General features: G+C 51.4%; 1 protein-coding gene across 1 annotated transcript in view; it reads left to right on the forward strand.

Annotated features, from left to right (window-relative positions):
• TMPRSS13 (transmembrane serine protease 13) overlaps positions 1 to 13,330 on the forward strand; it is a 29,072-nt gene extending 15,742 nt beyond the window's left edge. The window contains exons 6-14 of the mRNA XM_028105904.2: positions 915 to 1,044; positions 2,870 to 2,962; positions 3,954 to 3,997; positions 5,198 to 5,360; positions 6,217 to 6,389; positions 8,531 to 8,629; positions 10,743 to 10,885; positions 11,040 to 11,192; positions 11,863 to 13,330. Of these exons, the coding sequence (XP_027961705.1) occupies positions 915 to 1,044; positions 2,870 to 2,962; positions 3,954 to 3,997; positions 5,198 to 5,360; positions 6,217 to 6,389; positions 8,531 to 8,629; positions 10,743 to 10,885; positions 11,040 to 11,192; positions 11,863 to 11,889 (1,025 nt within the window). The 3' untranslated portion in view covers positions 11,890 to 13,330. The remainder of the gene's footprint in view (positions 1 to 914; positions 1,045 to 2,869; positions 2,963 to 3,953; positions 3,998 to 5,197; positions 5,361 to 6,216; positions 6,390 to 8,530; positions 8,630 to 10,742; positions 10,886 to 11,039; positions 11,193 to 11,862) is intronic.
• Positions 13,331 to 21,846: the final 8,516 nt, after the last annotated feature.

The following is a 21,846-nucleotide window of genomic DNA, read 5'->3' on the forward strand; positions in this document are numbered from 1 at the left end:
CTGAGTGTGTGCGTGTGTGTGCGTGTGTGCACGTGTGTGTGTGTGAGCGCATTCTGGTGACTGCAAACTGCATATCAGCTCGAACGGGAGGCAATGCACAGAGGGTCGGGGGACCTGGGTTCTGGTCGTAGTAGACTTGGGTCTGAAACCTGGCTTTGAGTACTGTGTGACTCGGGCGAGTCACTTACCTTCTCTGGGCTTCAGGTTCCTAATTTGTGAAATGAGTGAACTGGACAAGATCAGTAGTTCTCAGAATCTGACCACTCCCGAGTATCAGACAAAATAGAGCTACTTTGGCTGGAGGCAGGTGTGGGGTCCAGAGCCCTGTCCCCATGCCCCGTGCTTCTAGGCCCCAGCAGGTGACCTCTGACTTGGCACCCCTATGGTTTCATAAAGGTCAGTTTGTAAAGAGCTTGCCTAGATGAGCACAAAGATCTCTCTGCGCTCTGACCCTCAGGGGTTTCTCGGTGCGTTGCCGATGTATAGCCCTGATGTAGGTGTCTGCGGGAGCATTTCCCCTGTGTGTTTGTGTGTGTCATTGCTCACGACCACATCACTCTCTGACGGCACACGCAGTCAGATCATAGACCTTATTCCCCATGCCACTCTCTTGTTCGGGCATGTCGCTGCCCTCTTGGGGTGAAGGCTCCCGGCAGTGCTCCCCCCTTTTCCCAGCAATGGTCCCCCGGGTCCTGTTGCATAGAGAGCTCTCTGCCCTGCCCCAGCCTCTGCCTTGGCTCTACCTTTCCTGAGCATCCTGGGCTTCTGAGCCCTGGCTGGTGATCAGTACCTCCTGGCTGCTCCCAGACATTCCCCAGGCCTCAGCGAGGACAGGAGCATTTCAGAGCCTAACTCAGTACATTTCTCAAGACCTGGGTGCTGAGAGCCCGCTCTGCCCTTTTCCTGCCCGGCAGTGAGGTTTGACTGGGACAAGTCTCTGCTTAAAGTCTACTCCGGATCCTCCCATCAGTGGCTTCCCATCTGCAGTGACAGCTGGAATGACTCCTACTCAGAGAAGACCTGTCAGCAGCTGGGTTTTGTGAGGTAAACCTCCCCCCATGGATCCCAGCTTCAGGGACGCCCCGGGCTCTCGGCTAGGGCCCCTCAGGCTCGCTGGGGGCAACTCTTTAAAAAGACTCTTGAGGGCCAGGGCTGAGGGCACTAGCTCGGGATGCTCTTGGGCTAGTCAAAGGGACAGGGGCCCTGGGAGCCCAAGTCTGGGGGCAAGTTGTTCCCACGGGGCCAAAGTCATGATCTGGAGATCTGCAGTAGGAGCACCAAAGTGGCCTTGTGTCCGTGGTCACAGTTAACCATCTCGGTGGTCCTGTGAAGGGGGTAGGCTTTGAGCAGGTCTTGTCTTCTCCTACCAGCCGGGAGGAGCCCCCCTCTCGGAGCCCCCGGCTCAGGCTCTGAGCTCCAGCGGTTGTGGCTTGAGCTGGAAGTCATCCAAGGGGGAAGGAGATGGGCAGGTGTGGCCAGGTAAAGTCTTAAGAGTCTTTGGCTCTAAAGATTTCGCACCACAGCAGATGCTGGGGTGTGGAGCAGGGAGTAGGGTTAGGACGGCCTTCCTGCTTGAAGGAGCCCCCCTTCTTCCCTTTATCTCCAGGCCACATAGCCAACTCCATCTTCCCTCTTGGTCTGAGTTTTGGGGTTCACCAATGTGTGTGAGGTTGTGGGGAGAAGGGTTTAGGCTGTCATTGTGGACTCTCTGTCGAGGCAGCGCCTTGAAAACCGGGGCTCGGAGGCTAGGACTTAGCACCTGTCCTCTGCCCTCACCTCAGCCTCAGAATTCCGATCTGTAAGAGGGGAGTCGGGGATCTGGCTGGAAGAAGGCGGACATCTTTAATTGTTGAGTTGTACGACCTTATGCAAATCTGAACTTCCCTTGGGCTTCAGTAGATAGTGTCATTTATTCCAAGCACATGATTGAGGTTTGATACGTGCCAGAGACCATGGGCACCCTGACAAGATCCCCCTGCCCTTCAAGAACCTCCGGTATGGTGTGGGGGAGAGAGGCTTAAACCAATAACCACAGCATAACGCTATGTGTAATGATAAGGACCTGTGCGAAGCACTATGGGTATGCAACGGAGAGGGTGCCTGACTGCACCTGGCGGAGAGCAGGGAACAGAGAAGCCCCCAGGGAGGGGAACAGCATGTGCAAAAGGCACGCTCTCATGCAAGGGTGCACCATGTTCTAGAAACGCACAGAAGTGCCACACAGATAGTGGTCCATGGATCAGCCACATCAGAATCCCCTGGGGGTGCTTGTTAAAATGCACCCCACAAACAGGAATCTCTGGATTAGGATTTAAAACCTGCTTAACAAATGCCCCGAGGTGATTCTTACGTACACTGTGGTCTGAGGTCCCGTAAGCGAGTACAAGGTTCTCAGACTTTCACGTGCAAAGCCGTAACGTCGGGAATCTTTAAAATGCAGAGTCTGGCTCAGCAGGTTTGGGGGGCGGCTACTGCTGGCTCATGGATTGCAGCTTGGCTGGAAAAGGGCCCGGCTAGTGTTTCCTGAACTTGCTTGTATATCAGAATCACCCGGAGAGCCTGCTAAAACATCGAACCGGACGGAGTTCCTGATTCAGGAGATCTAGGGTTAAGAGGACCCAAGAATTTGCATTTCTAACAAATCCCCAGGGGGTGCTAATGCTGCTGTGGTGGCCTGGGCAATGCTTCCGTGGCCTGGGCCAGTGCACAGGGCTAGTGGGGACAGTGGTGGAATATGCGGGTGGGGGCTGGGGGTACTGGGCCTTAACCGCCTCTGGCCTCTGCCAGCAAGATTCTAATGGCAGCTGGGGCACTGGGAAGGGGGGCAGCCTGTCTCAAGGGGACTCATCCTTCTTTCCCTCCCTTACAGCTCTTACCGGACGACCAAGGTGGCCCATAGGGATTTTGCCAGCAGCTTCTCAATCTCCAAATACAACTCCACCCTCCAGGAAAGCCTCTACAGGTGTGGTGCTGTGGGCCAGGCTGCCTGCCTGCGAGCAGGGACGTGGTGGGGTGCTTTGAGTCAGGGAGTCCCTCTCCTTTGGCCATTTTGGGACCCAGCCTCCAGGAGGAGTCCATCGTGAATGTCCTGAGCATCCCAGAAACAGTCCTCATTTGCCACCTGTCTCCTGACTTGAAAGTTCTTATTGAAGCGTGGTGCAGAGAGAACCTCAAGGTCAGGGGTGGCCCAAGCATTCATCTGGTGGTCAGGGACCATGAATAGACCTTGGGACCACCTGTCCGCCAGGGGTTTGGACTGGGAGCTGCTGCAGGGAGTGGGCTTGGGGTGGGGAGGGAGAAACATCCCCTCGGGGGAGGGGAAGAAGCTGCAGGAGGAGGGCCAGGTGCATGTGGTCAGGGACAGGGAGGCCTGGCTGGGAGGCCCTGGGCCACACCATCTGTCGTCTCTGCACTGCAGCCCCGCCCTTGTCCCAATCCCACTCAGGGGGAGGTTGAGGGGTGCTCCACCAGCTGGTGTTTACCTTGGGGAAGGAAAGGAGAAGCCAGGCTCCCGGAGAAAGATGGATGGGGAGGGGAGGGAAATGAAGCGAATTAGCCGTAGCCTGGATGCCTGCTTTGTGCTAGGTGTTTTGCAAGATGCATTGCCCGTGGAGCATTGAGGAACTGGCCCAGGAGGGTCAGGCCACCTGTTCAGCTTTGGAAAGATGCTGGGACAATGAAGTCATGAGTTCAAAGGACATGGATCTACCCAATGTGTGCAATCTACCATAAGAAAACTGGGGGGTGGGGACAAGAGTGGGGATGGTTTGCACTGAGCCATCTCCATTCCTGGAGAAAGCACTAGAAGGGTCTGTCTCTCTGGGAGGAAGATCAGAATCTCTATTTTATGCAAAGGAAATGGGACAGGAAGTTGGAATGAGTCAATCAGGGAAGGCTTCCTGGAGGAGGTATCTAATGTGCCCTTTTCCCATCTTCTGTGTCCCTTCGTGCAGGTCTGAATGCCCTTCCCAGCGGTATATCTCTCTCCAGTGTTCCCGTAAGAAGATGCTCTTCTTCCTGGACTGTGGCCTCTGTGGGGTGGGAGTGAGGAAGCAGAGGCATGGGACCCCTCTGGGGGAGATGGCCAGCCCTGGGGGTCCCAGCCAGGAAGACGGTCTTAACCAGCGGGACTGCTTCGGGGCTGGGGTCCCTGTAAGGCACGGGGACAGTCTCCGGGTAGCACTTTCCCTTCTCCGGACTGCTCAGTCCAGCAACCTTGTTCATATGGGGGGAGCCATTCAAATCTCATGGATTCTGGGCGGTGGGGAGGACTGGGAGGGCTGGTCTGGATCAGCGGAAAGCTCCCCTATCAACAGATGCGGAACTAGATCCAGGGCCAACACTTAGTGAGTACATTCGACTCTTACTGACTCTTGATAAACAATTGCATTTGGCTTCTCATGTGGCAGGTCCCTTTACTGTCCATTAACTGATAAGAGACTGAAATGTTTGCCTTGCTTAGGGACAGATTGCTGGTAGGTGAGGAGCTGGTATCAGACCTTGGGTCTGACCCCAAAGCCCACGCTGTTAACCAGCCCACAAGTGCTGTGTTCTCGGGAATGACCAGGTCGGGGTGCTCCCCTGAGCGGGTGGGCACAGGGCTGTGGACAGAGTGCCCACCCCTCAGACCACTGCTGGTTCTTCCCTTTGTCCCCCCTTCAAAGACAAAAAGGACACATGTCCGAACAAACTGCAAGGACTGCCCTCCTTGTCCACAATTTTCGGGGGATGACTCCAGAACATGCTTGGAAATGTTCCCTTGGGGGCACATACAGGGTCCCCAGTAGCACTAAATGACCCTCTGGGGAACCATATGGGCACAGACCCACCTGCACAGCATGGCAGCCCTGGGATTCGCCATCATGACCCTGACGCTTGGCACAGTGCCCCCAACGTCAGGCACTTTAGTGAGCATTTGTCAAAGTTCAGGAAAGAATGAATGAGTGGGAGGAAAGAGGAACTTGCCAGGGATGAAACTTCCCACTGGGTGATCCCAGAAATCCAACTCACCACATGGGAGCTCTGTCTGGGCAGGAAACAGCCGGGCCACGTCAGATTAAGTGAGCAAAGCTGTGTCCACGGGCGGGTGGGTACCCTTAGGATGGGGCTGCCCGAGCCTGCCCCGCCGCACCCAGGGAGCATGGGAGCGGCTCGGAGGGCAGCAGAGGTCACGGTTCATCTGTCTGCTTCTCCCCAGACTGTGGACTGAGGGCCATGACGGGGCGGATCGTGGGAGGGGTGCTGGCCCCGGAGAGCAAGTGGCCTTGGCAAGTCAGCCTGCACTACGGCACCACTCACATTTGCGGGGGCACGCTGATCGACGCCCAGTGGGTGCTCACCGCCGCCCACTGCTTCTTTGTGTAAGTGCCCGAGGGGCGGGTGACGCCATGCCGCCCAGGCCCCGGGGAGCACCGGGGAGGGCTGATGGCAGACTGACTTGTCTCTCTGCGGAGGGCTCTGGTTGTGAGCCCAGGCCCCCAGGGTCAGGGCCGTGATCTGCAGTTGCTGTTTGGTCCTGGGACTAGGCATTGGGGCTACTTGTTCTGAGCACAGCCCGGAATGAGAAAACAACCTGGATGACCCGGAGGGAGAGTGAGGCAGGCAGGAGAAAAAGAGCTTGGGAGCCTGTCTCTGAAGAACGGGGTGAAATAGAGGCTTTGGGCTTGTTGCCACTTCCTGCAACACGAACTTCCAGGAGAGGAGCCTGAGGAATCGGGAATGCTGCCCCGGGAATAGGGAATAGGGAGTCGAGGGATGGGGTTGCAGGGAGGGCGGTGCCCGTCAGCCCGTCCCTTTAGCTGGGGGGCAGGGAAGGGCTCTGAGGACAAGGCCTCAGGGGCTCTGGCTTCCCCAGGAGTGAGTGAGTCTTTGGCAGATGACTTTGTCCTGCCTACAGCTCCATCTCTGCTGAGGATAATACTTCTGAGATGCGTCCTGTCCACCTTATAGGAAGCTTGGTGGTGCGCGGAGGAGACAGTGGGGGGTAAATGCTCAGAGGTCGTGCCCATCACTCCTCTTTGTTGTTGTGAGGGGCTGGGTGGCCAGTTTAGGCTGGGCTTTTGGAGAAAGGGGGTTGTTTTGGAGCCCTGGGCTAAGAAGGAGGGCTCCCTTCTGAGGTCATTTGGTCCATCCCCCCTGCCTGTAAGCTGGTGCGGAGGCTGCCGGGGGGCTCCGCCAGATGTGGAGCCGGACCATGCTCCCTTGTGGCTCTTGCAGGACCCGGGAGAAGATTCTGGAGGGCTGGAAGGTCTACGCAGGCACCAGCAACCTGCTCCAGCTGCCTGAGGCAGCCTCCATCTCCCAGATCATCATCAATGGCAACTACACGGACGAGGAGGACGACTATGACATCGCTCTCATGCGGCTCTCCAAGCCCTTGACCCTGTCCGGTGAGTCACAGCCACGCCGGCTCCTCCAGGTAGCCCTCAGGGCCCAGCCTCGCCGTGTCCATAGACCCCTCTTGGGCTCCCAGAGCCTCAGCATGGTGGAAGCCAAAGGCTCTTGGGGATCATTTAATGGAACACCTCTACTTTACCATTGGGGAAACTGAGGCCCAGAGGCTGGAAATGAGGTTGTCCCAAATGACACATCTTACATTGCCAGTTGGTGACAGAGATAAGGCTTGGATACTTGGTCTTAACCAATATAAATAGATCGAATTATGTCACTCATATTTATTGAGCACTTAACAGGGGCTGGGCACTGTGGTAGGCATTTTACCACTACGGTATCATTGACTCTTCCCAACCAGTCCTGTAGAGCAGGTACTATTATTAGCTTCATTTTACATTTGAGGAGATGGAGCCTCAGGGAGAGAAAATTACCCGAGGCCACGGAATACTAAGCGGCAGCTGCAGGATGGGATCCAGGTGGGTCTGCCTCCGGAGCAATGCTGTTCGTGCTGGGCTCTCTGCTGGCAAATTGGGATCACTGCAGTTGGAAACACAAAACGAGCACACTTTCAGAGGTCAGACAGTGAAGCGCCAGGAGTTTTGGCCGCAGGGCGGAAATGTTAGGGGAGCTGTTCGGAGATCAAAGAGGGTTTCATCCATTAATTCACTCACTCATGTGTGCACTTACCAAATACAGGGGGTCTGCTGCTATGCAGAGCGCTCTGCAGTTGCAGTTGCAAATAGAACAAACTGGGTGACGCGCGGTCAGTAGAGGCCAGTGACTTGAGGGTGGGGACAGCTGGGGGAGCCGAGGTGGCACAAATGGGGCTTCTCTGAAGAAGGATCGCTAAGGTGGACTGGGCTTTCCGGAAGCCTTGGAGGGCTCTCTGGTTAGTCCAGACTTTCTCGTGCTCTGAGCCTGCGAGCTGGTCTTTCCTGGCACATTAATTACAGAGGCGGTGTCGGTCCTGAGTCAGACACTAGGTCGTCATTGTGGGGTGAGGAGGAGGAAACGGCTGCTGAGCTCGGTTGGGCGGGGCTGGCCCGGGGCCACGCCCACCCAGGGCCAGCCTCCCCGCCACTCCTCCTCGGCTCTAGCCTACCCGCCTATTTTGAGGAGCCCCGGGACTTGCAAGGCGAGGGGCGGTCCTCTGCCCATGCCCTGCCCCTCATGCCCACCTAAGAGGGGGCAGTCAGTCTGCAGGACCAGAACGGGCCTTTCCAACCTTGCCAAACTCAGACTCCATTTGGCTAACCATCCAGATCTCCCGCCACCCCAACCCCACTTAATGTTATTTGGAATTCCCAATCAAATTAAGTAATCTGTAAAACCGAATGAAAGCTATTCCTTTCTATGTTTGTTGAGTACTTTGTATGTGTCAGGCACTGTTCTAGGTGCAGGAAGCTGCAGTGAGCATAACAAACAATTGAGAACACTGCAAACACTCTTATCAGCTGATATTTTCATCTTGCAAAGTGGAGTTTGGTGGTCCCTGCCCTAGGGAAGACCCCAGTCCTCAGAGGGAGGGAGCTGTGACACGATATACATCAGCACCTTCTAAATGTTTCTGAGCATGGGGGCAAGGGAGCAGTGGTTTTGTGGTCCGTGCCTCTAGGGATGTGCTCTTCCCACTTGGGGAGGTTGTCTGACCTGGAGGAAGTCCCTTAGTTCCTGACCCACATGTGGGTGCTCTCCCAAAACCAGGCTGGACACCGCTGAGATGCCACGGTGCTAATGCCTGGGACTTAGTCTGCTGTTCTCCTTCCTCTGATGGATGGGCATGGAGGAGGCTCAGCCGGGAAGGCTGCTCTTAGAAGGGAGAGACTTATGGCCACCCGGGATCGGCGTGGCACGGGGGGGGGGTGGTTTCCAAGGCTTATGCTTCTGCCCACGTAGCACCCACTGAGATCAGAATGCTTGAGGGAACTCCAGCAGCAACCTGAAGGCCAGAGGGTCAAGATAAAGTGACTGAGTTTCTTGCCCGGTCAGTTCAAGGCCCTGGAAGATTCAGAACCACGCTGGGGATGGGCAAGGAGGGAGGGTCCTAGGACATGGGCACCGCTGTCCCTCCACAGTACCACTCCAGCTGAGATCTCCAGCCTTGTCCCTGCTCTGATGTCTCGATGTCTTGTTGTAGCTCACATCCACCCTGCCTGCCTCCCTATGCACGGACAGACCTTCAGCCTCAATGAGACCTGCTGGATCACAGGTTTTGGCAAGACCAAGGAGACCGATGGTGAGAGGCGGAGATGCTGGGCTGTGTCTGTGTGTCTGTACAGAGTGTGTGGGGGTGATATGTCAGGGTGTATAGAGGAGGGCCTACCTAGATGAGGGTTTGGGCATGGAGATTCATGGGCCTGAATGTGGATGTGTGTGTTCACCTCACCCCCACACACGGCAGACCAGTTTATAATACATCTCGTAGCACCTGTTAGAAACTTTTGATCTCCCGAATTCCACCCTTGGCCCATTCGCCCCCATTTTACAAATGAGGAAACTGAAGACCTTTGGGGCTCTGTCACTTGCCCAGGGTCACCCTGGTAGTTTGATAGACAGAACTAAATCTAGAGTAGTCTAGAATAATCTAGAACCTGCCAGGCCAGTGCTCTCTGCATCATACTATACACCACTTGCTCACAGAGAGCCTCAGTTGTTTCTTACACTTGGGACTAACTCTTCCATGGAGAAAGTCCCCATTAAATTGAAGTAAAAATAAATAAATAAATAAATTGAAGTTATTCTGAATTTTTTTAAAAAGTGAAAACAAAATGAAAAAAAAATTTATTTTTGTTTTTGTTTTTAGTATATGCAGCTTTAGTCAATTAAAAGAAAAAGTCCCAAATGTGCAAGTGAAAAAAATACCACCTGTTGACACAGGCTTAACTAATAATCAGCTGCTTTCACCTATAGCTCTATAAGTTCAGAAAATCTATCCTATAAGAATATATAAAATGTGTTTATATACAGGTCTCTACCTTAGAGCCTGTACATTTATTTCCTCAGAACCCTTAGGTACCACCTCCTGGTGAAGATACCGACACTTCATTCACACATCTTTACAAAAGAGAAAGACTATTTGACGACAAATAGACTATCTGACAATTGACAACACTATGCATCCTGTGTTCAGACCATGTAGGCTCCACTTGGTTGGTTAGGATCCTTCCATCAATGCAGACCACACCAGGTACCCGTGTCCCCCTAAATGAAGACCACACCAGGTGCCTGTGTCCCCCAAACAGCTTCACACAGAGTGCTCCAAAGTAAAATCCTGTAAACCAACCCGAGAGGAATGTGTGTATATACACTTGAGTATATGTCATAGCTGTTGGTCTCCAGCCAAGACCACCTGGAGACCCCCTGTAGCTGAACACGTTGGGCTCATTGCTCACTGCACAGAGGGGAACATATACCATGGGGAACCATGGAAGTCTTAACAACAGAGTGCTAGAAAGGACTTATCATAGGATCCGGGGAATTTGGGGAGGGGGAAGGTTCAAAGAAGTGGAGCATTTCTTTAGATTGGATGCTTTCAGGAAGCAGGGATAATTCTATGATTGGACATCCTAATAATCTCATCTAGGAGTTAAGAATAAGCTGAGTCTAAAGCTATAATCGGTGAAGAGGCAGTAGACACTCCTATTGGCTGGGAGAGGGGACGGTTGACATTTTTGTGGTTTGTAACCTACCTTGTTTTCATTTATGCTTAAACAAGGTTACGAAGCGGTCTTCTTTTGCGTTGCTTCATCACTACAGCTGAGTGGGCTTCGCTGATGTTTGTTCTGTGGGGTGGTTTATGTTTGGCCCCAGAGCACTTGGCTGGCCTCACGGTTAGCGTCTGGCCAGTTGCGTGTTTCAGGGCCTCCTTTCCCTTGCTCAGTGCGATGGATGGTGACTGGCTTGGGAGCAGCCTTGTTCTGGGTCGGCTCCATAGCTAACTGACTGGCCGTGCGACTGTGGGCAAGTCACGCCTTTGGCCGTAAGTTCCTCCAACTGTAAATGGATTAATGACACCTCGTTAGGACACAAAGTTACTGAAAACAAACGAAATGATGTATTTGATGGTGCTCTGAATACAGAAGAGATTGCGCAACACGAAGGCAGCCCAATAGGCTTGTGAGTTTGTCTGTGTACACGTCTGTCTGTATGTGACGTGTAGGGGGTTGTGTGTGGTGCGAGGGTGTGTGTGCCGCTATGTTCTGGGTGGCCAGCCACGGGAATGGTATCCTCCACTCCCAGGAAGCTGTGAGTCGGTGTCATGGGGTGAGCGGCCAGAAGGCTGTGAAGGTATCCAGATCCGGTCTCACTCCTTTACCATCTTCTCTTTCCTCCACTCGACGTCACTGAAGAGAAGACATCCCCCTTCCTCCGGGAGGTACAGGTCAACCTCATCGACTTTAAGAAATGCAATGACTTCTTGGTCTACGACAGTTACCTTACCCCAAGGATGATGTGCGCCGGGGACCTTCGGGGAGGCAGAGACTCCTGCCAGGTGAGGCTGCCTCTGGGTGGGGCTCGGGTCCTGGGAGCCAGGGGCTGTGGGGGGAAGGCTGGGGTGGTGGGTTTTGAGTGAGAAGCAGGTGCCGGCCGTCTCCTGCTCAAGGACCACCTCTCCCACCGTGCTGAGATGTGTGCTGCCCCCACAGGGAGACAGCGGGGGGCCCCTGGTCTGTGAGCAGAAGAGCCGCTGGTACCTGGCAGGAGTCACCAGCTGGGGCACGGGCTGTGGCCAGAGAAACAAGCCCGGTGTGTACACCAAAGTGACCGAAGTCCTCCCCTGGATTTACAGCAAGATGGAGGTGAGAGCCTGCACGGGCCACTGCACGGGGCAGACTGGGTACTTCCAAGGTGGGGTGCCTGGTAGAGGGCCCAGGCTTTCCCCGGGGTCTTAGCAGAGGTCCCCTCGCCCCTCATGTTTGGGGGTGTTCAGAAGTTGCAGGACACCAAGACAGGACAGGAATCGGGTGTTGGGCCAACCCCAGCCTGTGTTTCTCGCCTTCTGTTTCCTTCCTCTGAAGGGTTGGAAAGGGGTGGCCCCAGGCTGGGCCCCAGTCGCATGTCCTCTCCCCGGGGACGGCCAAGGTGTGCGTTCACACAGCCCACTGGGGCGGCGTGTGCAGGAGGCCTCTCTGCTCGGCAGGAAGTTAGTCTCATGGAGATCTGTGGCGCGGGGCTTCACTCCCACGTCTGCCGACCCAGCACGGCCCCACCTTCCCTGCACCTGCCATCTTAGCTGTAAAGCAGGAACGCTATGCTCCCCTTCCCCCCTCGGCCCGAGCGAGGGCGGAGCAGTGCAGAGAGCTCGGGTGCTTGCTCCAGAAATCCAGCCTAGTGGTCTCTCTGCTTCCATGGCTCCTCCGTACTGAGTGCCCAGTGACAGCTGGACTGAATTTCAGGCTCTGAACCCCCACCTTCGACATCTGTGTTCCTGACCCAGCCTCACCCTGTTCTCCCTGTTCTCGTCCTCAGAGGGAGGTGCGCTTCCGGAAATCCTAAGCAGCTGGCCTGTCCTACCTCACGGCACTGGCCAAAGTGTCGGGGCCATCCGCAGTGTCACCTGAGCTAAAGGCCACCGGGCACCTCTGTCACTCCCACCTCCGCTGTCTGTTGCCTCTGTGAATACTCATGCATGTGTGCATGTGTGCATGTGTGTGTGTGCGCGTGTACCTGTGGTATGCGCGCACGTGTGTGCCCGTGTGCATGCTTGTACGCACGTGTGTGTGTGTGTGTGTGTGTGTGTGTGTGTGTGTGTGTTGTTGGTCTCCCAAGGTCTTCAGAAACCAGGAGAGTGGTCAGCTCTTTCCCAAACCCCAGGCTGGAAAGCACCTGGAGTTAACAGTGTGGGGGCACTGTGGAGGTCCCCGCAGGGGTGTCCATGACGGATGGAGGAAGTGAAGCCCAAACGGGGCCCAGAGAAGGGCCTGGAAGTTCACATCAGGAATCCTTGCTCCTCTGACTCTGACTCGGAGACTAGCCCAGATTGCGTGGCCACCAGCAGCCCAGGTAACACCCCGGTGGTGTAGGGCCTGGGCTGGCCCTAGCAGAAAGATGCTCCCCTTGGCATTACGAGCATCCTGCCCCTTCTCAGACCTTGGGCTAGTGCCCGGATGTGGAGGGCTGACAGCACTGCGGTTGTCCAGGTTCACAGCTGTTCTTGTTCGGTCACAGGCGGTCGGGGCAGATTTTTATTTTATTTTTATATTCAAGAAATGGAAGTAGATGCCTTTTTCAAGATTCTCCAAAAATTCCAGGAGCCTGAAGCACTAGCAGCCATTACCCCCCAAACTCTAAGGGACTTATGGCAGTTGTGCCATTCCAGAGTGCTGCTGAATGTTCCTCACCTCAAGGGCCCGGATGAAGGAGCCCTTTGGGGTCCTCAGGGTAGGGAGTCCTCACGGGGGCTGGTGAGCAAATCCATCACAGAGAGCCACAAGTGCTGCTGCATCCGAAGGCCACAACCAGGGCATGAAGAAATGGCCGTTGTTCTCCGTGGGCCTCGGCGCCTGAGAGAGTCCAGGTGGACAGGCCCCCCTCGTACCCAGCGCTGTCCGGGGCCTTGCAATTTCCTCTCAGCTTCTCCGCCTTTCAAGTTCTCAGTTGTTTCAGAAACCTGGCACTGACATGAACACTGCCTGGGAGAGAGTGCTGACACCATCCCCAGGCCCTCCGAACAGCCGTGTGGAGGGATCTGAGTTGCCCAGCTCCTGTGAGCCATCAGCGTGCCCGGCCTCCGTGCCCGCTCGAGGCCTGGGCCACACCCAGCCTCTCCTCTGGGCCAGCTCTTCCTTGCCCAGTCCCATTCCCCTCACTTCTCTTGGGCCTGCCTCATGGTGCTATGACTCTCAGAGGCAGGGTCCATGCGGGTCAGTCCAGCCCAGCTCAGGCAGGCAGCATGGCTGGGCACGGTGCGAGGGGGCTGCTTGCGTGTTATCAGGGCTGGGGGAGGGGGAGGGCAACGTTCATGTCTACGGCAGCCCCGGCAATGGTCTTCAGCAATAAAAGTTGTGTGACCTGAAAAATTTGTGATTGGATGTTCTACTGATACGCTGCCCACCCAGGTGCCCAGACAGCCTCAGTTTGGGTTCTTAGTTTTGGTTCCTCAGCTGTGGCTTCTGTGTATTTATTTAGCCAGCCAGCCACCCACCCACCAAATCAGTGCCGACTCTGTACCAGGTACTCATGACAGGCCCGGGGGTGCAAAGGCTATGACAGTGTTCTCAGGAACTCATGATTGTGACCCAGTGTGACAGAAGCTATGATGAGTATGGGCACCATACTTGGAAGCTACCAGTCACGCCTGGAGAGGTCAGGGAGGCTTCACAGAGGAGGTGAGGGCTTGAAAGGAGTCTTAAAAAGTAAGTAAACCTTCACCAAAAAACCCAGATGGGGGTGAGTGAAGAACAATCCAGCGCTTATGCTTTCTCCTTTTCCATTCTTCCTCTTTCTTTACCTCTGCCTTTGTCGAGCTCAGCAAAATTCATGGTTATAAGAAAGCCCCAAAGCTTATTCAGGTAGTTCCACCAGAATTGGATAGGTGGTCCCATTGGCTTCTGGAAGATCTATCCCTTCTTGCTCTGCACTTGCTTTTCTTGCATTGACTGTATTGACCTCAGTCATTATGATCCCGTGGGTGCATGGCCAGTGCCCCACTGTGCACACCCCTGCCTCTGGCCGTGAACAGAATTCTCCAAGCCTGCGTCCATGGGCCTGGCCTTGGGACACCTCAGATTTGTTTTCTTTACTCTCTCATGTCAGTGTGAGGGGGAGAAGTCCCTCCTTCAGTTCTTTTCTGGCTCCATCCCAACAAAAAGGTATAGGGGAGGGGCAGGTGCCAGGCTTAGCGTACTAGGAAGTAACACAGCAACCCTAATAATAGCCCACAGTTTCCTACAACCTCAGTGGCTTCATCCAAAGCTTATTTCTCCTCCATCTAAACATCCAGTGAGGAGGCTTCCTGCCACATTATTTTTCAGACCCTTCTTCTCTCTCTCTGGCTTCCTAGGGCAGAAGTGACTTGCAGGGGTGCAGGGGTGCGTGGGAGAGATAAGCTAGAGAAAAAGCAGTATCTCAATAGGAAAAGAAAAGCATTTTCCTTAGACACCGGACATTAATAGAGGCCATAAGAATCATGGAACAGGGTGATGGGACTTCCCGAAATGGTCCAGAATTTCCAGAAAGTTGTGCGTGTCTGTCTTGGTGGGGGATGGTGGGGGGTTGCTGGTGACACCGTCCTCTGGCCCCTGGTTCCCAGGCATCTCCAGGTACCCCTCAGACTCTCTGGCTTTGTCAACTCCACTGACTGCTGAATTTACCCCTGGGGAAGGAGGGGAGGGCCACGTGAGTGTGCTGGGTGTGGGGCAGAGCCAGTTACAGCCTGGCTGCCCATCCAGCTGCCTCTGGAGTTTGGATAGATTCCCAAGGGCTATTGTTTCCCATAATTGCTTAGCCAGTGTCCTGATGCACTTGGGGGGACATTGGGAGATGCACGTGGAGAGCTCCCTGTAACCATAATGATGAGGATAATGATGATAAGAGTTAGCATTTGCTGAATGTGTGCTATGTACCAGATGTTGTGCTAACCACCTGATGTGTCTTATCTCCCGAAAGCACGGAGTAGGCACTATTGTCCCTGTTTTATGGATGAGGACGCAAAGGCCAAAGGAAGCGAACTAAGCTTCCCCGAAGACACGACTGTTAAAGTGGTAGAGCTGGACTTTGAATCCAGGCTGTCCAACTTTAAAAGCTGCTTTCCCAAGTCAGGTAGGTTTCTCCTAGCTGTGACCTCATAGGATCTGCCGCTTGGCTCTGTGTATCTTTCCATTCTCCACCAGGCCTCTGCCGTGGGAGGGGCAGGGCAGGCCAACTCCACAGAGAAGGCTGGGCACACCCCTTAGAGTGTCACATGACCGGAGGCTTAGCTCACGCTGTTTCCAGAACCTGAGACAAATGCATTATGAATGGGAGGAGGCCTCCTGACTCCTCTCGCACTCACGTCCCCAGTGGATGCTTTTTGCGAGGCCCTCCTCTGCCATAATAAGCTGTCACCCCAAGATACCTCTGTGTCTCCTCAATGTGGGTGGGCGGCTCTGAGAGGCTCATGCCACTCATTCTCTACCTCCTCTGCACTGGCCCAGGCTTCCTGTGCCTTGGAATTCTGCTGCCCAGCCCAGACAGCAGGCTCACCCTGGTCTCACGATGAGTCCATGCTCTGGAGATAAGCAGCCTGGACTGTCCAGGTGGAGATCGTCTCAGATGAGTCCTCAGAGAAGAGGAGGGCCCGGCCTGGGCTCTGGTCCCACACGGCTCCACTCCTGCCTGCCAGACGTGGGGCATGGACCTAGCAGGATACTTCCTCGGCCCAAGGCCCGAGTCCCAGAATAAGTTCCTCACTTTTCATACAAGGAGGGAGCTGGGAAGTTTTGAATTCCCGTCATTACACTATGTTTTAGTGGAGAGAGCAGTGAGGTTGGACTCGAGCTACCCGGAGGCACAAATTCGAGCTCCACTTACTTAGCTATGTGATCTCGGGCAAGCCAGCCTCTCTGTTCCCTCACGCAGTATAGCTGTATTTCTCCCGCGTGCTGTGGCAGGATTAAATGGGAGGCTATGGGTAAACATGCAGCACAAGGGGACTGGCATATTGAGCCCTCTAAACAAATGTTGAATTTGCAGCAGAAGGGCCAGATCCTTCACCTCTCTCTCCGCCCCTTCAGCAAACAAATGAGACAGGAGTGGGGAATTTGAATACATCTTCAAAGGGTTCAAGTTTCTTCGGAGATTTGCCATGTCTCTGTATAGACCTGCCTCTTAGCTTTATAGCAATGGGGTTGATCTTCCATGAAAGTGACACCACCACCCAGGGCAGGTGGACGTCTCCTGCTGGGGGTTTCTCTCAGTCATGGAGATCCACTGGGTTGAGCTCACTCTGCTCTCTCTTGCCGCTGATGGCACCAGGATAGGTACCTGGCCCTGACTCTGCCCTGGAAGCACCTGACCACTCGGCCAATGGAGCTGATGGTTCAGGACTGTGAGGGGACACACGTCTTCATGCCCCATGGACTCCTCAAGCCGCAGCCATCTGGATCCTGCCCCATCACATCAGTGAGCCACCGTGTTGCCAAATCCGATGGCAACTTTTCTGTCCTCAGCCCTATTGGAATCCCCGCAGCATTGAACTGTCGAGGAGTCTCTAGTTGGTGAAATTGCCTTCTCTTCTGTGGCATCAAGCTCTCCCTTCTGGCCGTCTGGCTGCTCCTTCTGTCTCCCACAAGCTCCGTAAGTGGTGTTCCCCAGGAGACCACCTTCTGCTCTCTGGGGTTTCAGTGAACACCCAGTGGAGTCAGCAGGAATTTGTTCCATGCCATGACGGTATAAGACATGTCACCTTTCTTTATAAAAGTAGGTTAAAATCTGACTCTGAACTTTCCAGCCTGGCTGGAAAGCGTTCCTCCTCTTGTTCTTCCCCAGGATGCTATGCTCTGAGGGAGCCTGCACCCTGCTCTCCAGGCTGGGCACTCCATCTGTAGCCTTCACAGGTGCCCCTCAGAGGATTTTATTTTATTTTATTTTTTTATTATATTAGTCACCATACATTACATCGTTGGTTTTTGATATAGTGCTCCATGATTCATTGTTTGCGTATAACACCAAGTGCTCCGTGCAGGACATGCCCTCCTTAATACCCATCACCGGGCTAGCCCATCCCCCGGCCCCCCTCCCCTCTAGAACCCTCCGTTTGTTTTTCGGAGTCCATCGTCTCTCATGGTTCGTCTCTCCCTCCGATTTCTGCCCCCTTCGTTTTTCCCTTCCTTCTCCTAATGTCCTCCCTGCTGTTCCTTATGTTCCACAAATAAGTGAAACCATATGATAATTGACTTTCTCTGCTTGACTTGTTTCACTTAGCATCATCTCCTCCAGTCCCATCCATGTGGATGCAAATGTTGGGTATTCATCCTTTCTGACGGCTGAGTCATATTCCATTGTAGATATGGACCACATCTTCTTTATCCATTCATCCGTTGAAGGGCATCTCGGCTCTCTCCACAGTTTGGCTGTTGTGGACATCGCTGCTATGAACGTTGGGGTATGGCAAAAACTGACAAGGCAAGAAGCAACAAATGTTGGAGAGGTTGTGGAGAAAGGGGAACCCTCTTACACTGTTGGTGGGAATGCAAGTTGGTACAGCCACTTTGGAAAACAGTGGGGAGGTTCCTCAAAAAATTAAAAATAGAGCTACCCTATGGCCCAGCAATTGCACTACTGGGTATTTACCCCAAAGACACAGATGTAGTGAAAAGAAGGGCCCTCAGAGGATTTTACAGGTACAGGCAATAGCTCACGAGTCTGCAGCCCTCTGTACCCCCAGTCTCAAGAACCCCCCTCTCCCTGGGTCAGGCTCTAGCTGCTACCCTCTCTTCTGCCCCCCAAAGCCCTTCTCCTTGGAGAGAGTCCAGTCCTGTCTCTGTCGAGAACATTGCACAAAGGCCTAGAAATTCTCTTTTGAGTCAAAGCCATTCCTTCTTGATAAGATCATGGCGGAAATTAAGATAAGCATAGATTTCACTGCTGGTGTACAGATTTTCATGTGACCGAAGTTTTCCTTCCTCTAGGATAAATTACTACAGGTGGGATTGTTGGGTCATATGGTGATGTATGTTTGACTTTATAAGAAACTGACAGGCTGTTCTCAGAGGATCTGTACCATTCTGCATCCCACCTGCAATATAGGAGTTCCACCTGCCTCTCATCCTCTCGGTGATTGGTATTGCTCAGATTTTTTATGGCAGCCATTTTAATAGGTGTGTAGTGGTATTTCATTGTGGTTTTAATTTGCATTTCTCTAATGACTAATGATGTTGAGCATCTTTTTATGTGTTATTTTGCCATTATGTGTTACTTTTGCCTTTTTGACTAATTGTTCAGAGCTTCCTGTTTCTTTGTTGGGTTGTTTGTTTCTTATTGTTGAATTCTGAGAGTTCTTTATCTATTCTAGATACTAGTCTTATTGTTGAATTCTGAGAGTTCTTTATATATTCTAGATACTAGTCTTTTTTGGATATGTGATTTATAAATATTTTCTCCCTATGTGGCTTGTCTTTTCATCCTCTTAATTGTGCCCTTATAGTGCAAAAGTTTTGAGTTTGCTGAATTCCAATTTATCATTTTTTTTCTTTTCGGATTGTGCTAAGAACTTTTGGCCAAATCTAAGCTCATGAAGACTTCTTCTGATGTTTTCTCTTAACAATTTTGTTGTTTTATGTTTTTTATTTGGACTAGGATCCATTTAGAGTTAACTTTCGGATACCGTTGTGATCTAGATTGAAGTTCATCTGTTTGTTAATGGATGTCCAGTTGTTCCAGCACCATCTATTGAAGACTGCACTTTTCCCATCCAATTGCCCTTTCATTTCATCAAAAGTCAATGGAGCATATCTGTGTGAGTCTAATATTCCATTGATCTATGTGTCTGTCCTTTTCACCGACACCACCCTGTCTAATTACCATAGCTTAATAGTATGTCCCGAAGTTGGGTAGGGGGAGTCATCCAAATTTTTTTTCAAAATTATTTTAGGTATTCTGATTCCTTATTTTTCCATACAAGTTTTAGGATTCTCTATCTACAGAGAATCCTGTTGAAGTTTTTATTGGGGTTGCGATAAATCTATAATCTATTTGGAGAGAATTAACATGTTAACTATTGAGCCTTCCAAACCATGAGCATGGTCTGTTATCCATCTATTTATTTATTTATTTATTTGAGAGAAAGAGAGCGAGAGAGAAAGCATGAGCAAGGTGGAGGGGCAGAGGGAGAGGGAGAAGCAGACTCTCCGCTGAGCAGGGAGCCTGACACAGGGCTCAATCCCAGGACCCTGGGATCATGACCTGAGCTGAAGGCAGACACTTAACCTACTGAGCCACCCAGGCGCCCTGTGTTATCCATTTATTTAGATTTTCCATGATTTTTTCATTTAAGTTTTATAGTTTTCAGCATACAGATCCTGTACCTATTTTATGACCTTTACAGCTAGGTATTTAATCACATGTTAACATAAATAATAATTTTGTTAAAATAACTATATTTTTCAAAACAAAAAATAAGAACAGTGGCATTGTTTTACTTTTGCAAATCTCTTTACTATCTGGCTTAACAAAACATAGCTGGATTCTTATACTTCTTCAGTATTCGATCTGTTGTGATATGTTGTTTGGGTTGAAATATATGAAGGAAGATCTCACACAGATACAGAGTTGGAAAGTGAAAAAGTATTTTTTTAAAAAAAGATTTTATTTATTTGAGAGAGAGAGAGAGAGAGGGCGCGCACAAAGGGAGAGTGAGAGGGAGAAGCAGACTCCTTGCTGGGCAGAGAGCCTGATGTGGGGCTCGATCCCAGGATACTGACATCATGACCTGAGCTGAAGGCAGATGCTTAACTGACTGAGCCACCCAGGTGCCCCATGAAAGAGTATTTTAATAGCCTTTTCAAATAATTGTGGATACTTTAATACCATATGCAAACTTGACAAGCAGCAGTTTGGTAAAAGTTAGTTGCAATGTGGAACTTGAAATCTGTCAATGAACTTTTTGTACATGGTTGTCTTACAATCTCTTGGTCTTTGTGGCACTCTCAATGGATTGTTTACCCATGTCTAATTTTGTAACATCATGCATTGATCATTTAGAAAATATTGGTTCTGAGTTATGAACGTCTTCCAGATGTTGACACGTTTCATTATACAATATAAAAAACAATATCTATTCATATCACCGCTGATCTCATCAGAAAAGTCTTTAAGGATCAGGAAGCTCCTGGTAAAGGATCCCAAATTTTCCAAAATTCTAATTTTCAATTGAAAGTTTAAATTATATCATCTGTAACAAACACTGTCAGATGTTTTCTTTGAGGTGACAATCTCATTTTGTTCATTTTTGAGAAAATGGTTGCCAGCTATCAAGTTGGAGTAGTCACAGTTTGTCAATCTTCTTTCAAGTAAAAATGGTGTTTCATGAAAAAAGTGGCAAGTTCAGCCCACAGCTGAAACATACAAGTGCTTTTTCTCAAAACAACCTCAGAATTTTGGTATGCAGCAGAAGTGCTTTCATTTTTTTCACACTGAATATTAAAAAGACATGTATTTGGGAATTGAGATTTAAATAAATTAATAACTTCTAATAATTAATCATTTCTACTCCTTCACCAAGGATGTTCCTAAGCGAAATTGGCAAGTGTGTGGTGGTGAGGTGACTAGAAGCACAGTTTGGTGCCCTCACCTTGATTCGTGAGAAGAACCCAATGTTTTTGTCCACCATTGTTTTTGTGCCGTAGGTGCAAAGGTCAACACAATGAAAAAGGCAAATGACATCATAGTATTATTATGAAAATAGTTTTGACCCGCTGATCCCCTGAAAAGTTCCCAGGCACTCCCACACTTGGAGGACTGCCACATTAGACCACACAACAAGACAAAAACTGGAAGTCTGCTGGTGTTGACTTTGGATAGTTGCTTCCTGGAAATTGTTTTCGAACCATGTCTTTATCTGCCCCACTACTGCCCACTTTCAGGAAAAAGTGAACAATCTCTCATCTAAAGAAGCGGAAGGGCTAGTTAGCTTTCTGCCGTGATGTTGGGTCTTTTTGAAAAAGAGAGATGTTGATTTAACTGCAGTTTAATGAAGAGCTCAGTGGGTGGGAGAAAGAGTGGGGATTTGTATTTCCTTAACTTTCTGGACTTGAGGCATCCCAGGCGAGGGCTCTAATTTTAGTTAGAAACACTCCAGTCAGGGCGCCTGGGTGGCTCAGTTGGTGAAGCTTCTGCCTTTTGCTCAGGACATAATCCCAGGGTCCTGGAATCCAGTCCCGTGTTGGACTCCCTGTTCAGTGGGGAGTCTGCTTCTCCCTCTGCCCCTCACCCCCGCGCGACCCCGCCACTTGTGCTCTCAACATCTCCTCTCTCTCTTTCAAGTAAATAAATAAATAAAATCTCTGAAAAAGGGAGAGAGAGAGAGGAACACTCCAATCACTCCACCCCACTGGGGAAGCCTGGCTGACGCCCTCAACATCAACAGTGAAATCTGGGTGGGGTCTGCCTCGTGGTGGGACTAGAGATTAGTACCCCATCAGATTCTTCTCTGATAAACCTTCTCACTGGACCAATGAATGCTCCAAACCAGTTGAATTCAACAAATTGTTGCAAGCACTTACTAGTACCGAGGACTGTGTTAAATGTTGGGAGTGGGGTTTGAGGTAGAGGTGGAGGCGCATACCTGCCCTTTATCATGGTGTCCTCTCCTTGGTCCTTTCCCGCCGGATCTATTTTTTAAAGCGTCATTGTTTTTGTGGTTTTGTAACTTTGCTCTCACTACAGAAGAATTTTTAAAAATCAAAACAATCCTGGAAACTGTACAAATAATATAAAGAGAAATATTTGCGTGAAGCGTCATGCTATAAACTCTCC

Source organism: Eumetopias jubatus, unplaced genomic scaffold, assembly GCF_037043125.1.
Source record: "Eumetopias jubatus isolate StellerSeaLion01/CBP00866 unplaced genomic scaffold, mEumJub1_p1.0 scaffold_13, whole genome shotgun sequence".
In the NCBI taxonomy this organism is placed as follows: Eukaryota; Metazoa; Chordata; class Mammalia; order Carnivora; family Otariidae; genus Eumetopias; species Eumetopias jubatus.